Source organism: Astatotilapia calliptera, chromosome 13 (assembly GCF_900246225.1).
Source record: "Astatotilapia calliptera chromosome 13, fAstCal1.2, whole genome shotgun sequence".
NCBI lineage: Eukaryota > Metazoa > Chordata > Actinopteri > Cichliformes > Cichlidae > Astatotilapia > Astatotilapia calliptera.
In genome coordinates, this window is record NC_039314.1 from 3,418,312 (window position 1) to 3,441,964 (window position 23,653).

At 41.1% G+C, this 23,653-nt stretch overlaps 1 protein-coding gene across 6 annotated transcripts in view; it reads right to left on the bottom strand.

The window, feature by feature from the left end:
• The window catches only part of LOC113034599 (stromal membrane-associated protein 1-like), a 147,089-nt gene that overhangs the window by 18,613 nt on the left and 104,823 nt on the right, over positions 1-23,653 (bottom strand). For all 6 annotated transcript variants that reach the window (XM_026189297.1, XM_026189296.1, XM_026189300.1 and 3 more), the window contains one exon: positions 18,697-18,818. In XM_026189297.1, coding sequence (XP_026045082.1) covers positions 18,697-18,818 — 122 coding nt within the window. The remainder of the gene's footprint in view (positions 1-18,696; positions 18,819-23,653) is intronic.

Consider the following 23,653-nt stretch of genomic DNA (forward strand, 5'->3'; position numbering starts at 1 on the left):
TCATCAACATCAGTAACTTTATTTAACAGGCTCTTCTCTTGTTTGTTATTGATTCCTGCTGACAACTTTTTATATTTTATTCCTGCACAGTTGGTGTGCAGCACCCACAATTTCCGTTGAACATGCACAATGACAATAAAGGGCTAAATATGTGGATTTTCTTAAACCTGGACATAACTGTCCCTATAAAAGTTAAACTGTGCTTTTAAAGGCTGAAGATCAGCTCTTCTCTGACAGCATGGTGGGAGTTTCTAAAATTGACGGCGTCTTCATTAATCCCATGCAAACGTACACCTATCTGGAACAACCCTGACATATTACAAAACAATAATATGATAAACTTTTCAGATTGGAGTGGTAAAGGAATCAAATATTTAGAACATATACTAGAAGGAACAGAATTTATTTCATTTGACGGACTAGTTACACAATATGGGATCAACAAGAAAAGATTTTTAGAATATCAACAAATTAAATCCATAGTAAAAAAGAAATTTAAACCGGGTCAAGTTGAACTACAAACAACACCAAGTGTGGTTCAATTTCTTACTCTTAAACCCCCCAAATTACTATCCAAAATATACAGAATGCTTTCTAAAACAGATGAATCAATATCACTTCCTATTGCAAAATGGGAAGCGGATTTATCAGTTAACTTAGACCAAAACTTCTGGTCTCAGATTTGCTTAAAGATCTTTCATCTAATTAGAAATCCCAGTCTTCAATTAATTCAATACAAAATATTACATAGAGTGCACTATACAGGTCATCGGATGTTCAAGATGGGCTTTACGTCTACCAACAACTGCTCACACTGCCAAACCAATTCACCGGACAATTATATCCACGCTCTTTGGTTCTGTCCACCAGTTCAGACGTTTTGGCGGGAGATATGTGAAGACTTATCGAAGTGTCTGAAATGTAACATTCCAACTTCCCCCTTAGTGTGTTTCTTGGGCAGCTTAGATAATGTCACTTCAGAAAAGAATATCGCCCATATGGTTTTCACTGCCCTATGCATAGCCAAGAAAACAGTCCTCATGAACTGGAAAAATAAAAATAATCTTAATTCTAACCAATATAGAAATTATCTATTAGATTACATTAGTCTTGATACAGCCTCTGCCACCACATCAGATCAATTGCTCTGGGCTCCTTTGATCAGCTCCATCACCTAGTGGGGGTGGGGGGTCATAGTTTGGTCCCGCCTTCACTGTTGTGATTGGTGTGGGGGTAGGGACAGGCTTAGGGCGTCGGGGGGTTCCCCGGAGGCATCTTCCTTGGGGGGCTCAACCCGGGGTAGCGGTCATGTCCGGTTAGGGGCTCTGTTGGCTCTCAGGTGACTGTTTCCTCGCGGCTGCGTGCAGCGGGGCTAGGGGAGGGTCTGTGCTGACGGACGTGGGTTACTGACCTGGTAGCCTGGCTGCCCCTGGGTGGGTCCGGGATGGGCGTGAGGTTCTGGGGGCGCTCCGTCTCTGGGCTGGGACCCGGACCGGGCCTCGGTCGCTTGGGTCCTGGTTGGTGTGTTGCCGGGGTTGTGGGCGGGTGGGTGCATGGGGGCCCAGCCCTGGAGCAGGGTGCCACCGGTGCATCGAGCCACCTGGGGGGCTCTTCAACTGGTGGGGGAGATTGTCACATCTTGCAGGAGCTTTCCTCTCCTCAGGAGCTCTCTCTGCAGGAGGGGGAGATACAGGAGAGGTGGAGGAAGATCTCAGCCTGGGTGTTTATTGTCTTATGTAGTCTGGAAGATGAGTGGATGGTGGGGTGGGTGCAGTTTTCTCTGTGGTGGGGTTGGGTAGACTGTCCCGGGCTCTGTGGGGCCGGGAGGCGCTGCTGCACTGGGCCCCGGTTTGGATGGGCCTGGGCCCCCTTTCCCTGGCGGGTCGCGGAGTATGGGGGTGCCTACTGGGGTCAGCGGGGGAGCTGGCCCCAGGGAGGGGTCACTTGCCCCTCCCTTCCTTCCCTCCCCATCTCCAGCTGCCTCCCTCTTCCCGCTCCACCACAACCACCCACACATGCAGGACCTTGGAGTAGGGGTATGTCACCAGGGTGCAGAGGAGGCTGCCCCCCCCCTGTCCCCTTCTGGCTGCCTCTGCCTCAATTTTATCCCACAACTTAGACATTCACATTACTCACACTCTCATTACACATACATATAGGATCTTGGGGGTGGGCACGATACACGGAGTCCAAAGTACCATCAGGGTGTACACCCCACCCCTGGCGTCGTTGCCCACCTCTCAATTTTAAATACACGTAGACATTGAGGGCTAGCAGGAGGGACCATGCACTTACCTGCTGCTCTCTGGCAGGTAGCTCCAAGCCCTCCTGGGTTTTAAATGCACCTTAGAACACACATGCATCAACACTACAATGAGCGGGTGGAGGGAGGTTTGGAGTCTTCTCTCACCCCCATTCTCTGCGACCTGCTGGAGCGGGGGGGCTAGGAGGAGGAGTTGGCCGTCCGACTGCGGTCTGGAGTGTGGGGCCTTCCTGCTGCTGCGGAGTCGGGGCGGTCTGCCTCCCCCCACCGCAGGGAAAAGGGTAACACCACCTGGGTCTGGGTGCAGTTCCCCCTTCCAGGGGCAAGGGCACCTAGACCCGGTTTGTAGAGTACGCTTGGGGAGTGTGATCGTGTGTACAGCGTCTCTTTATGTCTGTCTCCACGTTGGTTGAGTGTGGAGTAAGTGCATATGAGAGCATGAGGGTGGGAATGGATGTTTGTATCTGTGTGTGCCTGTATGTCTGTGTCTATATGTCAGGTTGGGTATCAGACGCCACTTCTCTGGGGACATCTCAGGCCCTCCAAGGTTTGGAGGCCTATCTCCCCCTACCACCACTTCCCCTGCCAGTGGTGGACCCCCTCAGACATCGGTGCATTGGTGGTTCTTTGTGTCCGGGGATGGGCGTCCAGGTACACACCGGCTCACTCCTTGGCGGCCGCTTATCGGGGCCTGGAGCCTGGGGCTAGCTCGGGCCACTTCGGAGGTGGGGTGCCCCCGGCCTCTCGGCCTGGGGCTCGGTCACTCAGGCGCGGCTGGCTGCCGGCGGAGCTCACGGGCGCGTCACTGCAACTCCCCCTGGCTTCTGCTCCGCGGCTGCTGAGTGAGCCCTCATCTGGGACTCTCCTCAGCTCTTTCTGGGACAGTGGCGCGGCTGCCCCTCTGTTGGTCTTCCTTGGTCTCTTGTGTTCTGGGGGCCTCTGGATGTCTGGAGTTTTGATCTCCTCCATACCTGCTTCATGCCCTGGAGGACGGGGCTGTGGCCCCCCCCACACCCTCTAGCAGATCATTACATGAAAGAACCTTTTAAAAAACAAAAAACAAGCGCGTCCATGCTCACAGGTGTACACACGGGTGATCACACCCACAAACTACACCCTTTTTGGCTCCTACCTCAAAGCACACTGTGTTCTGTTGATCTTATGTGCTGCACAATAATGTTTAATATTTAGTATTTACTGTCATATTCCCATATATCATTGTGATGTTGTTTATTCTATTACTCTTGTTCTCTTATGCTTGTTTTCTTTTTTCTTTCTCAGCAGGTGATCCAGGTGATTGATATATGCATTTTTTTTTCTCTGCCCGTTCTGTTGGTTTTTGTTTTTTGCCCTTCTCCCCCGTCCCTCTTCTCAGCTGTTTCTCTTTCCCTCTTTCTTTCTCCCCTTCTTTCCCCCAGTCAAGTCTGTCCCGTATTCAGTAAGTGAAAATAAAATAAACAATAAAAGGTGAATCAAATGGACCATTACGGCAAGGCTGGGATGGTCAGTTTGGTAAAGTAAATCCGTTGGGCATCTTTGTTTGCCTTTAGACAACAATTCTGATGGCAAAAGAGCCAAACGGGACAGGCAAAAAAAAAAAAAAGAAAAAAGGCTGAAGATCAGATTTACTAAAACTATTTGATAAACAAATGTTTTGCTGTCATTTTTACTGCTTTTCAGCTTCAACTTGGGTGCCTTCCATATCTGTTTTATTAAGAAAGCAGCTCATTATGCAGTCAGATCCTGGACCGAGCTTAACGCATCACTCCGCCAGAGCTCAGCTGCCATAGTTCAGAGGTGGAATTTCTATGAGATGCTATACTCAGAAAATCAAAGATAACGAAGCAAACGTGGTTTGATTTCGCCTGAGAAAACTGTTTACTCCAAGAATTACAAGAGACTATAATACATTTTAGCTTTTAGGTACTTTCATGTTATTACTATTATGTGGGGAAAACAGTTTTAATGGGAAACAAAAATAACTCAGAGAAATCTTTTTCTCTCCTTGCTCTATCCCCCTTTCACTCCCCACCACATTACTTTGAGTTTTCCAAGTAAAAAATATCTCATAACTGCATTTTTCAGACTCAGGCAGAGGTGAATGAGAGACAGAGGACAGGACGAGGAGAGAAAGTGTGTTTGTGTGAAAGGGAGAGCGAGCGCAAGAAGCTGCGGATAACACAAATCCTCCCCCTCCTACAAGGCTGTAATCGCATTTTTATAATTGACATATGCACAGATAGGCCAGCGCGCCCCGATGCCGGTTAATAGCTGCCCAAATCAGCAGGCTGCCGGCTTCCTCTTTCTTCATGGGCCCGACTAATCACAGCTGTAAAGCAATATCCGCCTGCCGAATCCAAAATTCATTCCTCAGTATGTCTGTGTGCATGTGTAAAAATCAGGGGATGTGTACTGACTGTGAAAACTGTGTTATTGTGTGTATGGCTCATATGTATAGGAGAGGAACGGAAATGAGCCGACGTGTGAGAGGTGGCGCTGCATGTTGGTTTGTGGGGTTTTCTCTCGGGAGTCTGAACCTGTTTATAGAAGACTGATGTGAGTGAGGAAGCATATAATATAATATATATACTCATTATAGATCTAGAAGTGTGCAATAACAGGTAATGTCACAAGGTCATCTAAATCCCATGTGTTTCTGTTTGAGGCTGGAACATTCGTAGGTCATTAGTTTTGCAGATTTGTCGCTGACAAAGAAACAAACGTCGTGACTCAATCATCACCAAGCCCTTCAACCAACCCATTAGAGCAGGGCGATATGACCAAAAATATGCTGCCTACGATAGCCGTAATGCTCCGACAATCCATCAAGCGGTGCGGCTTCGTAGCTTAGCAAAGTCGTACTAAAACATTTGACAAATTTTCGAGCGCTGTGTACATAAAATCGTTTCGAGGTCAGTAAACACAACCAGAATTCATACATAAGGCACACGGGATTATAAGGGGCGCTGTTGATTTTCAGAAAAGTCAAAGGATTGATTTTAAGTGTGCCGTATTTTCCAAAAAACACGGTAATAACGACGGCCCACTAGCATGCTCTACCAAAAATAGTGCTTTGTTGTGTATCTGAGGGATGAAAGCTAAACCAGTTCCACACTGAAGTTGCAGCATTTTTACAAACCAGTTCCGTTTCATTCAACGATCCGCTTTCGCCCTCCTCATTCTCCGTCGCTGCCATGCTTTTTTTGCCATGTGCGTATGAAAACAAAGGCACTGAGCGTTTTACCCAAATTCTATCGCAATATTTCATTTTATCGTTGCCCAACATTATACCGGTATTACCGTGAAAGGTATGATATGGCCCAGCCCTATAACCCATGTTTCCATTTTTCAAGCGTCAGTGTTAGTTTGAGTGTTTTATTTACAAGCATTTTATGGGTACAGTAACAAATCGATACATTATCATAAACTTAAAATTAATCTATTAAAAACACAAAACTGCCACAGTGACCAAAATAGACACAATAGACTCTTTGCCTAATCATTTTATATACGTGGCTACAGACTGGCGCCACATGGTTTATAATTGGTTTATAATGGAGCACTGTAACAAAAAATAATTTCCCCCAGGGATCAATAAAGTATTCTGATTCTGATTCTGATTCATACACTATGCTTCATAGGTTGGTTTAAATTTAAAGATCACAAAAAGTTCCAACTATATTTGACCATTTAACATATTTCATCATCTCTTTCTCATCAAGTCTTTCACCTACACCACCACTGCTCTCTCTCCTCATTTGCAGCTCATCTTCCTCCTCAACTCAAACATATTCTCCTGATCTGCAGCCCTGACTTCTGTTCAGGGCTTCTGTTCAAGCTTATTTATTCCTGATATTGTTGCAATTACATATCGTCAGCAGACAGATGAACTTGCTGTCTCCGGACAGCTGACAACAAGACAGTGAAGCAATAACAGCTGGTTACAAGCGAATATTATGTTAGCTAGCTAATTTTAGGCTTGAGAGTCCTAAGAATCACGCTTCCCCCTAATGTCCCCATTAAGAGGTTGAACTTCTATGAAACGCACACACACACACAAATTTGAAACCTTCTGTCAGCACAAGCTAGAAATGCACAACCCTGACTCAATGGGTCTGTGCAGAGCTAATCTCTGTGCAGGCAGGTAATTGCTCGCTGTCTTAGTTGTTAGATGCTTCAGGAACATCCTTACTGGGAACAACGCAATAAACTTCATAAAGAAGTCATCACACCCTGCGCACTCTCTCTTTGAATATCTGTCCTCTGGCAGAAGATACAGGACATTAAAAAACACACCGCTAGACTTTTGAACAGTTTTCACACAAAGACCATCACCACTTTAAAGGCTGCTGTGAGCTCACCTAAACAATGACTTAAGAATTACATTCACTTTATGTTCACAGCACATGTTAGCACACTGAAATTACTGACTGTGAGAAAAGTTTGTTTTGTTCCATTTTTTTCTTTTCTCATTTATTCTGTTATTACTTTTACTCTTTTATACTTTTCAAGGAGAACCATTTTTTAAGACGTTGTGCAAGAAGCTTCACGTCTGTTGTACTGTGACAAATAAAGTAACCTTGAACTGTGAACAAAGGAAAGAGTGAAACACAATATAAATAATATCAAATGGAGTGGGAATCTTTGGACGTGTGTTACAGTGAGTCAGTGCCTTTAGTAAAACTTCAACAGTAACTCAAAGGTCAAACAGAGAAAAACAAAAACTGTCATTACTGTACTAAGGCAGACCATTAGTTTCAGCTATTAACATCAAAATGAGCTGCGCCTTGAGCTATAAAAGCAGCAAATACACATCAACTTTAACTGCCATTTCAAACATTACCAGCTGGTCTTCTATTGGTTATAATAGGAATATAATTACTTTTTAGGCCTTTGCATATTATGAGGAAATTTTATTGGGAAAAATATTCAATAGCCTCAGTGTTATTCACTGTTCTGTTGATTTGCCTAAATATTTGCAGATACATAGAGTGGTGCTGGCGGAAGGTTGACACATCCAGCTTAAGCAATTTTATTTTTCCTTCTTGAATTTGCTTGTTTCACTCACAGATGACCTACTTTCTTCCATCCGTCCATCTTTCTGCTACATTAAAGTCACGGTTGGGCCGGAACCAATCAAAGCTGTCAAAGGACAAGAGAAGGGGAACAGCCCGGACAATTCACCAGTCTATCTCAGGACTAACCGAGAGACACACTCCAAAAGCAGACTCAATTATTGCCCACATACTGTGAGGTAACGGCATTTTTCTTTAAATGTTGCAGACAACATCAGTGAACATGTCTGAGACAAACAGAACATTTCTTGGTAGAAAAAAACCCCAAGTTTTAATTAAATCTGAAGAGAGAACAATGAAAAACATGTTAATATATAAAAGATCCATCTTCTGAACAGAAAACTGTTACAGCAACAAAACACAACTGTTGAAATAATAGTCAAAAAAGAGAGTCTAGTGCCGTAGGCAGAGGGCCATGGGACAGCAGCCTGTTGGTTCAAACAGCCAGTATCCAACACTCAAAGCCCTTGAAAGATATCACAGCTGATTTAATCTGCCAAACAGCATTAAAAAGTACAACAGTAATACAGCTAAAGTCAATGCTACAGTATAAAAAGCAACCTTATTGAAATCAGGACATTTTTGAGACAAAATGAGTGACGTGACGTATGTGGGTGTATGTGCCAGCTAAACCCAGAGATGCCAAAGTATACCAAGCGAGACCGATTAAGTGTCATATAAATCTAATATTAACACTAATGATAAAACAAAAACATCAACATTAATAGTAGTACTTCCAGTAAGTAAGAATTTACTTCTATAGTGCTTTTCAAGATAAGACAGCAGTTACAATGTGCTTTAGAGGCATAAATAATAATAATTATTATTATTATTATTTTTGCAGGTTTAAGTAGTTTCTTAAAGGATGAAACAGAGTCCAGAGTCAAGGGAGCAAAGAGCCCTGAAGTTTGGACTGCACAATTCCCCTTGTTATCAGATGGTTACACGGGATAACAAGAACACCTTTATCTATCGACCTAAGGATCCGACTTGGTGAATAGGGGTGGAGTAGATTAACAAAATAAGTGGGGGCTTCACCTCATAGGGAATAAAGGTAAAAACCAAGGTTTTAAACTGACTCTAAATCTGACCTGGGAAGCCAGTGCAGACGATTAGTAGATGCCCCGCTCGACCTCCTGAGCTACAGCTGCCCCTATTATGAATGAGACTTAAAAGCCTTAAAGCAACATTCTGGACAAATAGAGGAGATTAACAGACATTTTAGACAGACAAGAAAATAGACTATTACAAAAATCCAAGCAGAATGAGATAAAAGGCAAGACTGAGCACCTGCAGTTCATGTTTTGAGACAACAATCCTGAGTTTAGCAATTCTTAAATGGAAAAAGGAAGAGACTTGATTTGGGCGTTAAAAGTACAAAAAAAAAATAAATCCAAATTGAACCAAAGATTCTATACATTAGCTTTCACAGTAAATGTGAAAGACCCCAGACATTGTCTAATTTAGGGAATAATGGTGTGTGACATGATAAGTAGAGATTTTGTGTTGTCTGTGTTAAGCTGGAAAAGGTTATTTGCAATCCAACCATCGACTGCATTAAATCAATCAATTCATTGTTAATAATTTATCCAATTTGTAAGGTTTAAATGAGAGGTACAGTTAAATGTTGTCAGTGCACAAATGATAAGAAATGGTTTTAAAATTACTAATGAAATGAAAATAACAAGAAACTTCAACCAGATCCTGGAACGCAACACGATGCAGCCACATCTGACCAAAGATTGACCACTGAGACCAAAAGTGTTCTATCAGCAAGCAATGAAGTGAACCACTCCAAGAGATGGACCTACCCACTATGTGGTGTTAAGATTTATTGATCCACAATGCTTGATAATTAGATCATTAATACTTATACATCGACAATTTTTAAAACTAAATTATACAGTCTAAAGTCCATACGAGTCAATATGAGTAGCACTCAGTGGCTGTTCAGTTATATATGTATATATGTATGTATGCAGACTGAAAGAAAAACCTACAGATACAACTCAGCGTAGCACTGTATGCACTATTTTAGTGAAAAAGAAAGTAAAAACATGAGATAAAAATGCCAAACGTAACTGAGTCCTGTTTACTTTCAATATGTTGCATCAAGGTAACAAAATATACAGTAAGCAGTATAGTGATGTACCGGGAAGAAAAGGAGCGTAAACCACAGCAGGAAAGACACCTTTGAAGGATGAAGAGGAAGGATAAATAGAAACAGTGCTGTGTGTGCAGATTCAAGGCAAATATATTCTTGTGAGTGAATGAATCGTGAGCACCTGCGGAAAGAGAAGAAAATGGAAGTACAGGGGTGATGGGAGACATACGGAGGGGATAATAGAGCATAAAATCAGTTGGGGGAAAAAGGTCTAAGGTGTAGGCAAACAGAGGGCAAACTGTGGTTGGTGCGGAAACGGGAAAACAGTGTAGAGAAGAAACTAAAATACGACTGCATCACTTGTATAACACTTATTGACTTATATCTTATGTAAATCTCACACACTGAGTCAATGACTGTTTCAGTTACAGATAAATACGACAGCTACAGTGTGTCAAATAACTGACTCATGTAGCTTTCACTGCTCTGTTAATGGCTTTCATTAATTGCATTTGTACAGAAAATAAATTTTTAAATTTACAGAGTAGCATTACACAGTGCCACCAGTCTCCAGGAATGTCACTGGGACATTGTTTTCTGGAATAATGAATATGTTGTTCATGTCTTCTCTATTAACTGTTTAATTAGAGATGCTATTCAAGAGAAAAAAACTGAGACTATTAAGGAAACTAGAAAACCATCAATCCTGTTGGTCCTGGCTGATGAACAAAGGCAGACATCTTTTAACTTTGTCTGACTGTCAGCTTTAAATTAACAGTTGCAATCAGATGTGGGGTTGGGTGTAGCTGTATGGATAACCTGCACAGCTACTCGAGGCTTTTGAGGAAATAATCAGCTCAACTAATTTGGGTCAACTGGCCCTGGGAGGGGCCTTGAGGCTTCCTAATACATCAGATATGTTGGGGCAGAGTGAGAGCACAAGGTTCAAGATGAAGTCTGCCATCCTGGTTGGGTAGAGAGATAACATGGAGGTCACCCTGTTTGCATGTTCCCTTATAAATGAGAGAAAGTCTGAAAAGGATAAAGCAGCACTGACTTTGCCAATGTCATCCTAAAGAACATCAAAGTAATTTTCTCCAAATACCAACGCAAAGCAACGTTATTAACACCACACTAAACTACATGTAACATATAAAACATCCAGTTTTTCACAATACATGTGTATGCCTTGAAAAAATAGTCAATATTCAAAAGTAATTTCAAAGCCATTTCTTGGCCGTGGAGTAAATGCCTGATTAACAGGCAGAAAGCTAACATCATTCGCTTACATTAGACTGTTTATCACTGTTGCTCTTACATGTTTGATTCTGTAAAAGACTAAATAAAGACACATCCCTCCAAACTACACAAGCACCAACTACAAATCCACCACCTGCCTTCTTAGTTTTGCTACGACTGGGAAGTAAAGGCACAGATGGCATCTAACCATTAAACTCCAGCAATCTTGACTGCATTTGTGTCTTCTGTGTATGCTATTTTATGCATACACAGAAGACGCGACGAATCCATGCAGAGCAGAATTCGGCGAATACTCAGTGAGCATATCCAAAATGCAGTTTTAGATAGATAAAATTGAATTGTTATTATTTAAGCAAGACTTATCAATAATTAAATTTTTCTTATCATAATTACTTATCATAATTACATTACTTGACAGAAATAAATTTTTATTTCCAAAGCAATGTGTGAACAGATATCTACAGTGTACGTTTGAAGTAGCAAGGATGAAATTGAATTTTAGATAATTGATTTTTATAATAGTGGCTGTAAAGTTGTCAATTATTATTAATTCAAACTCCAACTAGTCAAAACCAAATAACAGACATAAGGATATGAGGAAGAAGGTTGTAAAGACTTCAGGAAGAAGTTGAGACAAGCTTCAGGTCGTAGGGAAGAGTTGCTAGTTGTCTGGGAAAGTACAACTAAAACGAGGGAGAATACAGGGAAGGTATGTTGTGTATCCTCTGGACAGAGGAAAGAAGACAAGGACACTAAATGGAGGAATGAGGAAGTACAGAGAAAAAATTTAAGGAAAATGAAAAAGTGCAATTGTCCTGAAGAAGAAGAAATTAGACAGGAGTACCAGGATGCTAGGAGATGTCTAGGAGAGACAGCAGTGGACCTTTTAACCAGATTGTTAATACAACCCTGGAGAGCGAGAGGACACCTGAGGAATTGAGAAGAAGTGTACTGGTAGTGATGAAGGGTGATGTGCAGAGAGGTAAAGTTGATATGGGAGAGAGGTTGACGCTAGGTTAAGAAGAGAGGTGACGATCAGTGAGCAGCAGTATGGCTTCATGCTGAGAAAGAGCACTACAGATGTGATGTTTGCTGAGAGAGTGTTGATGGAGGAGTGCAGAGAAGGTCTGGCGTGTCTCTATAGACACATTCGAGAGAAAGCAACGAGAGGAACTGTGGTACTGCATGAGGAAGTCAGGAGCAGCAGAAAAGTATGTGACGTGTATGATGAGAGTGAGATAGTGGTGAAATGTGTGGTAGGAGTGACAGATGGGTTTAAGGTGGGGTGGGGTTGCATTAGAGACTGGCTCTGAGCCCCTTCATGTTTGCAGTAATAACAGACAGGCTGACAGACGAGGTTAGGCAGAAGTCTCCATGGATTATGATGTTTGCGCGGCCGACTTTGTGCTACCTTTCTCTCACCTATCGTCACTTTAAGTTACCGAATATCATTCTGTTCTCTGATCTGATTGGATAGTTAGTTACAGCTGTTGTCAGAGCAGATAATGTCCTAGAGGGGTTAATGATAAAAACGAAACTGTTGATATCTGCAGCTGTTACTGGGCAGCATTCGATGTCTTCTAAACACAATCGTGAAAAAAAACTATGTGAAAAAAAATAATAAAGAAAATATTTTGCAATATCTGCCAACTCAAGCACTTTCCAGAGTCTAGATATTTTCTGCATCAGGAATAGAAAGCAGAGACAGATTCAGGCTCAGCAACGACAAAATGGGAACCAAGGAAGAAACGCCTGCTCCTCTGTTTAAAGAAGCAAGGCAAACAAAAGTAAACACAACATGTGGTGACTGTTTGACAGCCGGGTTAAGGCAGGAATTCATTTCTTCCTAAAACACTTGATGAAATTTAAAAACTTCTATAGCTTTCTAACTGCTACATTACTGCTAATATCATTATTTTTGTGAGCCCCCTACATATATGGACAGATTATACTTTATATAAACTAGATATTAATCTATAAACTACTGTTATAGCTTTGGCAATATTGTTTATGGAAACTGTGATGCCTATAAAGTATAAAGGCCCACTGAGCTGAAGCTGTTCTCCCAAGTGAGAAACACTGCCAGAAATTGCCTCTAACAAATTTGCAGAAGCTTGATTCCAAACTGGGAAATGCAAAAGAAACATGCAAAAGAAAAGAATAAGACAGGACTTCTTTGGGGTTTTTTTTCTAAACAGACATTTCACCTCTTATCATCTTGAAAAAAACCTTAAAGAAGTCGATTAGCCTTCTATTCAGGCTCCTGAGACTACCACCACCTGGATGCCTGAGGACCTACACAAACACTAATGCTATGTTTACTTTACATCAGCTCATTAATGGTCTTCATGTCCTCTCTGACACCTTTCTTCCCATTTGACCTGAAGGAGAGCAGCATCCACTGCTTTACATGCAACCACACCAGAGCTTCACTGACCGAGCAAAAAAACCCCAAAAAACCAAACTGTGATTCATGAATATATGGAAATAAGCCAACGTGTGAGGCAGAAGCACCAGTGCAGTAGATGGAGTCACAGAGGAGGTGAGCATGGAGGGGAGATTATAGGGCAAGTGGGAGGCTGGTAGTGGCAAAGGGAGAGCTTGCAGTTACAGAAGCCCATAATTGTTCTTCATGCCTGGGTTTCCTGTGAGCCACTGCCTGGTCTTGCCCCAGGAGGCACGGCGGTGTGCGTGTGTGAGAGAGTGAGGTGTACAATTTGAATCCTAAGAACAGGTCAGAGAGTGTTCTCCCTGACCGTGATTGACTATGATGGTTCAATGTATGTGGGTGTTCCAAGGTCACAGTTCATGACATACCTGTGTGTTTACCGTATATTTGACATGTAGCACTGTGCTGCTGCAAGTATGCAGACACTGTCCATTTATATAAATAGACATTATGTGGTTCTGCCTGACAGTGTGAGTTCTCATTTCCATGTGAATCAAAGGTCAAAGGTCACACTTGAAAGACGCCTACCGCATTTTAAACTGAACAGTTCCTTGAAAATGTTTAATTCAACACAACTTCCCCATCCTCATGAGAGCAGTCGCTGACAAAGTAGCAGAGGAAAGGAGGAAAAATGAAGTCAAGCATCAACCTCTTTTCCAATTTTCTTTTGTTCTCATTCTGATGAACATCCTGTTTGTTTACCCAGAAAATGAAAATCCCAATATGGCTGCAGACACCCACTGGACAACAGCTTCATCTCTGCTCTTCATCCTTCATTTACTTTATTTTTTTGCTCTCTCCTCGTCCTTAATCATCTTCCCAAGTTTCAATTATTTTGCAGAAATATGTAAAAATGCTCTTAATGATTTGAGAAAAACAGCACATAAATATTTCATTTCAACATCTCTAACTAATATTGTCATCGTGATTGAAAAGGTAATTATTTTCTTTAAACCCCGGTGAGTATTCATGGAGCACATTTCAGGCTTTTCCCAGGCTCACATCTTTGGGGTTGACTGTGCATGGTGGCACACATGATTTCTTGGTAACGAAAATGTAATGAGACTATTAACTTATTTGAGTTATTATAATTCTGTTTTGTTTTTTTATTAGTTTTTATTTTTATTTTGTTTGAACTTTTTGTTTTTAATTCAGTTTAGTTTCAGTTAGTTTGTGCAGGTTTGTTTTATAACCCTAACCCAACATCACCATCCTCCTCAGTTTGTGATAACAAATTTGACCTAATTAATACAAACTAAAAGAAAACAGCATTTCTTCTATAATTGAATTTAATTTTTGGTTGTTTTCCAAGTTCACAAAATCTTTTCGGCTAGGTAAATTTTTTTAAAGGTCTAGTTTTGATTGTTTTATTACCCAAAATGTTTTTTCATATCTAGTTTTAGTTATTCGTTTGGTTAACTAAATTAAATGTATGTTTACTACAACCTATTTTGAAAAACAGCAAACAACCAAATAGAGTTAAAAGAATTCAGAAGGGGAGATTTTTTTCGGAGGCTCTATGAATCTTTCCATTCAGTGATGCCTCTCTTTCTGCAATAGGTGATGCTTTGATGTTTGAGCCAAAGCCTGCAAGGTACAAAGGTGCTGAGGATGCAAAACAAGCGTGCACCACAGAGTTGACAATTGATCTGAGGTGTTTGTGCAGACATGCTGTGTTTGGTGGGGCTCTGCATTATGACCAAACAACTCCGTTCTGATCTCGCCTGTCTAAAAGAAATTGCTCTAGAAAGCTTGTGGTTTGTTCAGATGCAACTCAGCAGACCTAAGCTGTGCTGTCGTGTTCATTTTAGAGTGAGGAGGCTCTCTCCTGGCAACCCTTCCCAACAAACCATATTCATTAAGTCTTTTTCTAATTTTACTGTCATAGACTTTAACATTTAACATGCTAACCGAGCCATGGAGAGTCAGAGGTGTCGCTCTTGGGTTTTTTGCAATTTGAGCATAACAGGATTTGACCTTGAGGTGAATTTGCTGGGATGTCCAGTCCTGGGAAGTTTGGCACATCCAGGTGCATTAACATGATGCCACAAACCATCAAACTGTCACAACTCTTCTTTTATAGATGTTTTCACACTTACAAATAATCAAGACTATTTGATAAGTAACACATGGCTTCTACTTCAGGGCTCGCAAAATCGCTAGCCTGACGTCCCGGGCTAGCGATTCTTCCAGTCGGGCTACCAAAATCTAACTCAGCCCTGCTGTCATAGGAAGGAAAATATATGTCAATGCTTTGCATTCTTTCGCAAATGTAGCTGGGTAATTATGCCATCGGCATCGATGAGCCACTGTCAATATGTGACATATTGAGATCGCGTTTGAATTTGCGCTTGTTTTTTGCTTTCACTTTGCGATCGTGCGAACTGTGTATAGGGAGTGGCAGAGGGTGACAGATTAATTGCGCACCAATTCCTCTGGCATCGTCTTATCACTCAGTAGCTTACTATTCAAACGTGACAAGTGAAATCTCTGGCAACAAGCTTAAACATGTGATAGAGGTTGATTGCGCAGAGAATCGCTGACCGTTATGTGTGCATGTGTAAAGACAGATGAATTTATGCAGGTATTTTAGTTCTGCAGAGCGAAATAATAAAGGTCAGGGTGAAGAAGGGACAGCCAAAGAAAAGCTTACCACAAAACGCAAAAGTTAGGACAAATCAGACTATGAGGCAAAAAGAAAGCGCAGCTTTTTTTGGTTTCATGGACAAACGAATTTCTGTGGCTGGAATATGACGAGCTGTGTTGTGAGTTTCCCTCGATGTCTGAGTCGACAAGCGCCTTTGTTACTGGGAATATTATACTTTAATGTATAATACAGAGGTGTGGACTCGAGTCACATGACTTGGACTCGAGTCAGACTCGAGTCATTAATTTTATGACTTTAGACTTGACTTGAAAAAATGTTCTAAGACTTGTGACTTGACTTGGACTTTTACACCAATGACTTGGGACTTGAATTGGACTTGAATCGGTTTACTTGAAAAGACTTGATATTTCACCCCAAATATAAAATTTAACATGCATATTATATAGAGATTGAAAATGTGACGTCATTCACGGGTAGAACCGCAAAGGATTCTGGGAACTCGTGGCAAGCGGTACTAGCGCACGCAGGCTTTCAATTAAAATCAGTTATACAGCGATAAAAAGAAACACAAAAATGTCAAGAAGCTGTTGTATTATTAACTGCAATAGCCGGTCGCATGACAGCCACGGGAAGCCGACGGGTAAAGAGATCGGTTGTTATCGGATTACGTCGTTGAGGAGAAATTGTTCGAGCCATGTTTCCGAAGTAACAAAGACGCGACGGGTGGCCTGGATTGCAGCCATTCAAAGACCAAATATAACGTCCCAGAACACTCCAGCTCACAGGTTAGTCTGCTCCAAGCATTTACACAAAGGTCAGTCTGCTGTTGTAGTTAATACGTCATTTTCATAACATAATTAGTGATATAGGTTACAAGCAAGTCTGGCACTGAACAGAAATTGTCGCGCTATGCTCCTTTATTTATTGTGTTTATTGTGCATAAATAGTGAATTGTCCTGACACAATATTGCGTTTCGCTTCTGTTATTATGGTACACTGACAAAAACATATACTTTTATTCACAGGATAAAACAGGTTTTTTGTATCACTAATTGCCCAGTACGATTACAGCATACAATATTATTGTCACTGCTACATTTCTGTGATGCTACCAGAAATTATTTCCACTGCTAATTAATTACCCTTGAGCTCAAAGGTTATATTAATAAACGGTTAACGAATGTGTATTTATGACGACGATTTGTGAGACTGGTAAACTTATGATACGTACGATGGTCTTTCGTTCTACACGGTGCATTTCAAGGTCCTGCACCCATCCGTCGGTAAACTGTACCTGGGCTTGTTGCAGTGACCTGAAGTTACTAAACTTCATGAGTGTATGCACTCACTCCAAGAACCGTATGATTATAAATGTGCATATAAATATGCTACGATGAGATAGCTGACTTCATCTAACTAGCAAATGTTGTCCAGGCTACGTTGGTGATACAGTTTTTTTTAATGTGTATGATATTTTTGTCATGCGATTTTAAAGCCGGTCCTACAACCGCATCCAAGAATAACATGCAGCTTATCTCAGAACTGTCGGTGAAAATTATTCTTGGAGCTAGGTTTAATTGAGCTGCATTTTAAAGAGGTGCAATTTCACAATTTGTGTATATTTTCTAAGTTCACTATTTTGTCATGTGTTGAGAAAAACACAGATTTTAAAATTACATGGTCTAATATTTACATTTAGCATAACTGCAACATTATTTTTTGGGTTTTTTTTTAAAGACTCGAAAGGACTTGAAATTCAAAATTTCAGACTTGTGACTTGACTCGGACTTTTACACCAGTGACTTGAGACTCGACTCTGACTTGCCTGACATTACTTGAGACTTGACTTGAGACTTGATGATAAAGACTTGAGACTTACTTGAGACTTGCAAAACAATGACTTGGTCCCACCTCTGGTATAATATTGTAAAGGAAACAAAACATCAATCAAAAAATTGTTCTCTTTTTTTACTCAGGCTACTTAAATTTATTCTGGGCTACCAAAAACTGAAGAGTGCCTGCCCGAAGGGCTACCAGAGATATTGAGAACCCTGTACTTACCTTCTTAATTCCTACGGACACACCAAAAGTGTACTTTTTCACTAGTTTTTCACATTGCTGTAAAAACTCTTTTTCACAACTGTACTGCTCATTTTTTGCTAAATGTATTATTTATAATAGCTGAATGTGAAGTCAACTTTCCAAACACTCATAACAATTACATGTGTTTACCAAACATTAAAAGGCTAGAGTGATGAACACAACAGCTCACATGAACAGTTCAGACTGTGTAGCTCACATAAACATGTAGCACCTGGTGACAGATCCAGGCTATGAAACTGACGTTTTCAACCTCAAACAGTATTTGTTAGTATTCTGAATTATGACAGATATCATTAAAATCTGAAAAATGGTCTTTTAAAATGCCAGTTTTTGAGAGACCGGACTAAATCTAAGTACTTTCAATCTTTATTATTCCCTATCAGGCATATCTTTGACCAATATGGTTGTGGTCAGTCACAGATTCAAACAACAGGTAAAAAGTAGTGTTATACATTTTTGTGTCATTCTACATTTGAATTATTTAGTGTCTTTCATCGCCATTAATTAGATACCATCTTAAAGAAGAAAACAACAAATTCAGTGATGGCGTTCGCTTGCGTTCCATCACTCCCAGCTGTTGTCTTCACTGTAGCAGCTCGCCGTTATTGCTCCCTGTCAGACAAACACACACTCTCCTTTGAAGGACACTGGTCAAATTAATTCAATAAAAGAGAGTCTACGGGGTTTGCTTTGATATGATCCTCAGAGAGTGTGTGTCGCCACGTACAAGGCGGATGGTGTGTTTGCTGTGTGTGTTTTCTCTGCAGACTCTGTGTGTTGCAGCCTGCCTGCAGTGATAAGCAGCTGATGAAAGACAGAGAGAGAGTGCATTACCTGGGCCTGCTGTGTGTTGTTGGATGAGGGGAGTGGGTTGGAGACCATTGGTCCAAAGATATCCAGTTCATCACCAATTGGTGCAGCACCCCCTGAGCCCTTCTCACCCCCCTCTGGAGCATCTAAGAGAGAAACAGGGATAGAAAGACATGTACAGTATCTCCCAAAAATATTTGACAGAAGCAAACAGATCAAGAATAAAAGCAACTCTAGCAACTTCTAAAAACTAATAAAACTTCGGGCTGGATGTCTAAGTGAGGTATATACACAACAATCATGCATATGCTTGTTTTTTTGTTTTAAAAATCCTCACATAAATTGGTATTTATAAAGAAAGAATGTGGAGCAACAATCTACATATGCACAGGCTATTTTTAGAGTATGCTGACATTAAATGAACTGTATTAAATAACAAAATGCCAAAACAAAATGGCATCTTTTTTTTTTTTTTTTAATGGGGACACCACAAGCACACTTGTCAAGTAAAAATTTCACTAAATAGTTTGATATGTGGCACATAATTAACACAAATACACAAAGATATATATATTTGTCTCTAGTAGGACAGAAAGCTGCATCCAAGGACAGTTTTCAGTCTGAAACGATTGTGTTTTACTGTTTAGTCTCATGTCCTTTAGCATCTTTGCTTTGAATTAACTGCCTTCTGTAAAAGCATCTTTTGGCTAACATGGTTGACATCATTATCCGGCTGAGACATCCACCTTGCTGCTTGAACTAGGAGTTGCTTGCATTCACACTCTGCAGGTTTTGATGCCATCAGTAAATACAAATTCACCTTAACCAGTAATCTCTGGGTCTGAAAATGAAGCTAATAAGACACAGTTAAAAACTGCAACATGATTTTTAACATTAACAACTTGTTAAATTCTCACAACTTCACAACAGAATTAAGTTGTTTATAGGCTGAAACAAAAACTGGTCTTTTTGCTCATAGTCACATATCCTACTGGCTGTAGGTCAGGTTCTGTTCTCTGCACAAACAAATGGTGCTTGCCTATTGTTCAAGCTCACCCTCCTGTTATGGTTCTTAACCCTGTTGATGGATTAAGAGGTATAGAGGTATATAACTGGTTTCTGCTCCTTTGTGCAAGGAGGAACAGGATACGCACTACCAGAGCTACAAAATGACCTCCAGCAGGCCACTGGTGTGAATGTCTCTAACCAAGCAATCAGAAAGAGACTTCATGAGGGTGGTCTGAGGGCCCGACATCCTCTACCCTGATTGGCATTTGCCATAGAATATCAGAATAAGCAGGTCCACCACTAATGGCTTGTGCTTTTCACGGATGAGAGCAGGTTAACCCTGACCACAAGGGACAGATGTGAAAAGGTCTTCCTGAGCTAGCTCCTTCAGTAGCTAGCTATGTCGCAAAATTATTCTTCTTTTGTCCTGAAAGGGTCTGAAGAAGATGTGGAGAACATTATGCTGTCGGTAACATTGTTCAGCATGATTGCTGTTTGGTGGTCTGGGGTGGCATATCCACGGAGGGATGCAGAGATCTCTCGAGGCTAGGCATCAGCACCCTGACTGGCATTGGGTATTGGGATGAAATCCTCAAACCCAACATGACGCCATGCTTGTGCGGTGCATGCTTGTCCTCCTGGTGCACGACAATGGCCAGCCTAATTTGGCAAGAGTATGTTGACAGTTTCTAGAGGCTGAAGGAATTGATACCACTGACTGTGCCCCACACTTGCCTGATCTCAATCCAAAATAACACCTCAAGGTCATCATGTTTCGGTCAGCTGCCAGGTTGTACCTCAGTTGCTGAATTACTACAATGAAAGTCTGGCAGAATGGACTAGCCTGATGCCTCAATTGTTTAATCTGATTTTCAGGGTGTCCTTGAAATCAGCCCTCCGTAGGTTGATACTTTTTATTCCCATCAAACGATCCTTATGCTCCTAACAAACGATCCAGTCCATATAGATATCTAGTATGAATTTGTTTTCCATGTGCTCTCTAAGTGTTCCTTTAATTTTTCTGAGCAGTGTAGAAACCTCTCACGCACTCACACACATTTCCAAATCTCCCCACAAAGCTCATTTTAAAATTACCATGCTTATTCATTTGAACATGCTCAAGACAACTTTGATAAACACAATTCTTCAGTAGCTAGCTCTGTTGCAAAAATTCTTTTGCCCTTGGAGCACTACTAGAAAATCAATTTCCTGTAAGTGCAAATATTTTTGACCTTGTGTTTTTATTAATGTTTAGTTAGATTAACAAAAGTATAGAGTACAAATTAATGATCAAAACCAGACTGACAATGTTTATCAGCATTGTGTGTATATGACAATGACTGAATTAGCTGTGACTAGGGCTGCTACGATTAGTCGACTAGTCACGATTACGACTAATTTAATAGTCGACGCGTCGTTTGAAGCTTTGTAAGATCCAAACGACGCAGGAATAAGTAGTAGGATTTAAGAGTGTAATAACGGACTGAAACAGAAGATGGCAGCACTGCATGTACAAGGATGCCAGCTGCCGTTAAATCCCGAAGAAGAAGAAGCAGTGTCCGGTATTGTTGCTGTGTCCAAATTCAGGAACCGCATCCTCCTGTGCCCGCATTTGTAGGCCAATTACGTTACAGCGACATGACGAAGACTGTCCAAATTTGAAGACTCCGACAAATGCAGCCGACAAACGCGCTCTTTATTTCCTCAGATATGAAGGATGGGTCGGGTGTATACTTCATGGCCCAACCTATCCCAGAATTCATAGCGCAGCCCTGCTTAGTTTCCAACAATGGCGGCAGCTAGTTAGTTTTAATATTACTCTTATTATTCTTTCTGGGTCACAAAATAAACGTTTAACATATTTTCAGGTGAGAATGTAGCTGTGTAAACTTCAAATATCTACTCAGTTTATCAAGACACCACATATTTTCAAAAGCGCTCCAACAATTTCGGAGACGTCTGTTACCCACTAGCTCGATAGCTAGCCGGGGTTCAAGGCTCACGCAAATCGTCTTTCACTACTTAGGTTAAACATGATATAAGTCACTTAGATAACTTAAAAATGTTATTGTTTGGCTTTTTTCAGTACTAAAAAAAGCCAAACAATTACATTTTGAAGTTATCTAAGTGACTTATATATATTTAATTAACCTTAGTAGCGAAAGACGGCGGTGGGTTTGAAAACGATTTGCCGGGAGTCCGGTGTTCTCACGGGCTTTAGTGAGCCTTGAACCCCGGCTAGCTATCGAGCTAGTGGGTAACAGACGTCTCCGAAAACGTCGGAGCGCTTTTGAAAATATGTGGTGTCCTGATAAACTGAGCAGATATTTGAGGTTTACACAGCTATATTCTCGCCTGAAAATATGTTAAACGTTTATTTTGTGACTCAGAAAGAATAATAAGAGTAATATTAAAACTAACTAGCTGCCGCCATTGTTGGAAACTGAGCAGGGCCGCGCTATGAATTCTGGGATACAGCTTCTTCTTCTTCAGGGTTTAACAGCAGCTGGCATCCTTGTACATGCAGTGCTGCCATCTTCTGTTTCAGTCCGTTATTACACTCTTAAATCCTACTACTTATTCCTGCGTCTTTTGGGATCTTACAAAGCTTCAAACGACACGTCGACTATTAAATCAGTCGTCAACGATTTTGATAGTCGACTAATCGTGGCAGCCCTACTGTCAGCCCACCTGCTCCTGCATGTACTGTAGCAGCATGTGTTCTAATTATCCGGGAGGTCTTGTCTCTGCTTGTCTCCAACTTTGGTGGTATATGATGCAAAACCCCCCCCCACAACAACAACAAAAAAACCCAGAGCCTAGCAAGCTGCCAGAAGCCAGATGAATGACAGCAGTTTCGGAAAGCCAAGAAGACAATGTAATCACCACTAAATATGAATCGTCCCATTATCGTGACAGGTTGATCCACTGAAAATTCATCACTCACCATTTCTTCAGTCAGAGACTGAAGACTGGTAGCCTAATTGGATTCAAGTCAAACACAACTTTCCAAACATAAAGAACATTGAGTATGACTGTTCTGAACCCTGGTATCAAACATTTGACAAATTCATCAAAAATTCAGGATCTGAAAACAAACTATCACGATGAGCACAGAGTAAACAAACTTTTATTTTTGGTTCCTCCGTTTGTCATAGGTCTGCTGCATTCATACAAAATGCAGGTTTCCCGAATGCATTCACACTTGTTACAGGACAGTTGTCAAAAATAAGCAAGCACAGATCCTCGATTATCCACCTTCAAAGCTGAACCGCCACAGAACTTCAAGCCTTTGGTGCATTTAGATTATATTCTAAGTTTATCTTGGAGTTTTGTGGAAGACAGTATCATTGCAGAAAAAACATCCAGAATGAGCAGTTCCCATGGTGCTGAAGGGAGAAAAAAAAGTACACTATGTACTGCTGTCATTTAACAGACAAGAGGGAGAGGGAGGGAGAGAGAGTGTGATAAATAGAAAAGAGGGAGTCAACTGGCTGTGTGTGTGTGTGTGTGTGTGTGTGTGTGTGTGTGTGTGTGTGTGTGTGTGTGTGTGTGTGTGTAAGAGAGAGCTCGCAGCGGAGGTCATTTATATAACCACAGTGATGAGACATCTATAATTTAGCCCTTTTAAAGTGTGAACAAGTCTGAGCTCTTTTAGCCAGACAGCACAGTACAAGGAAAAGCATTTCCTGCAAGAAGGCCAGAAAGACGTGTTCGACATCCTTTTGAAGCCACTTATTAAACCTCATTTTCAAATTAATGCTTTGTGACGTCCCAATATTTAAGCTAGCGATTTTGCCCTTTATACATTTTACGATCCTTGCGTGTCATTCATGAGCCTGGCTTTGGCTTTCACTGTTAAATCACTTCCAACTTACTTTAAAAAAAGAAAAAAGAAAGATGAATTTGCATAAAGAATAACATCGATCATAATTATGATAACTGCTTTATGGTCTGATGAGAGTGACAGATA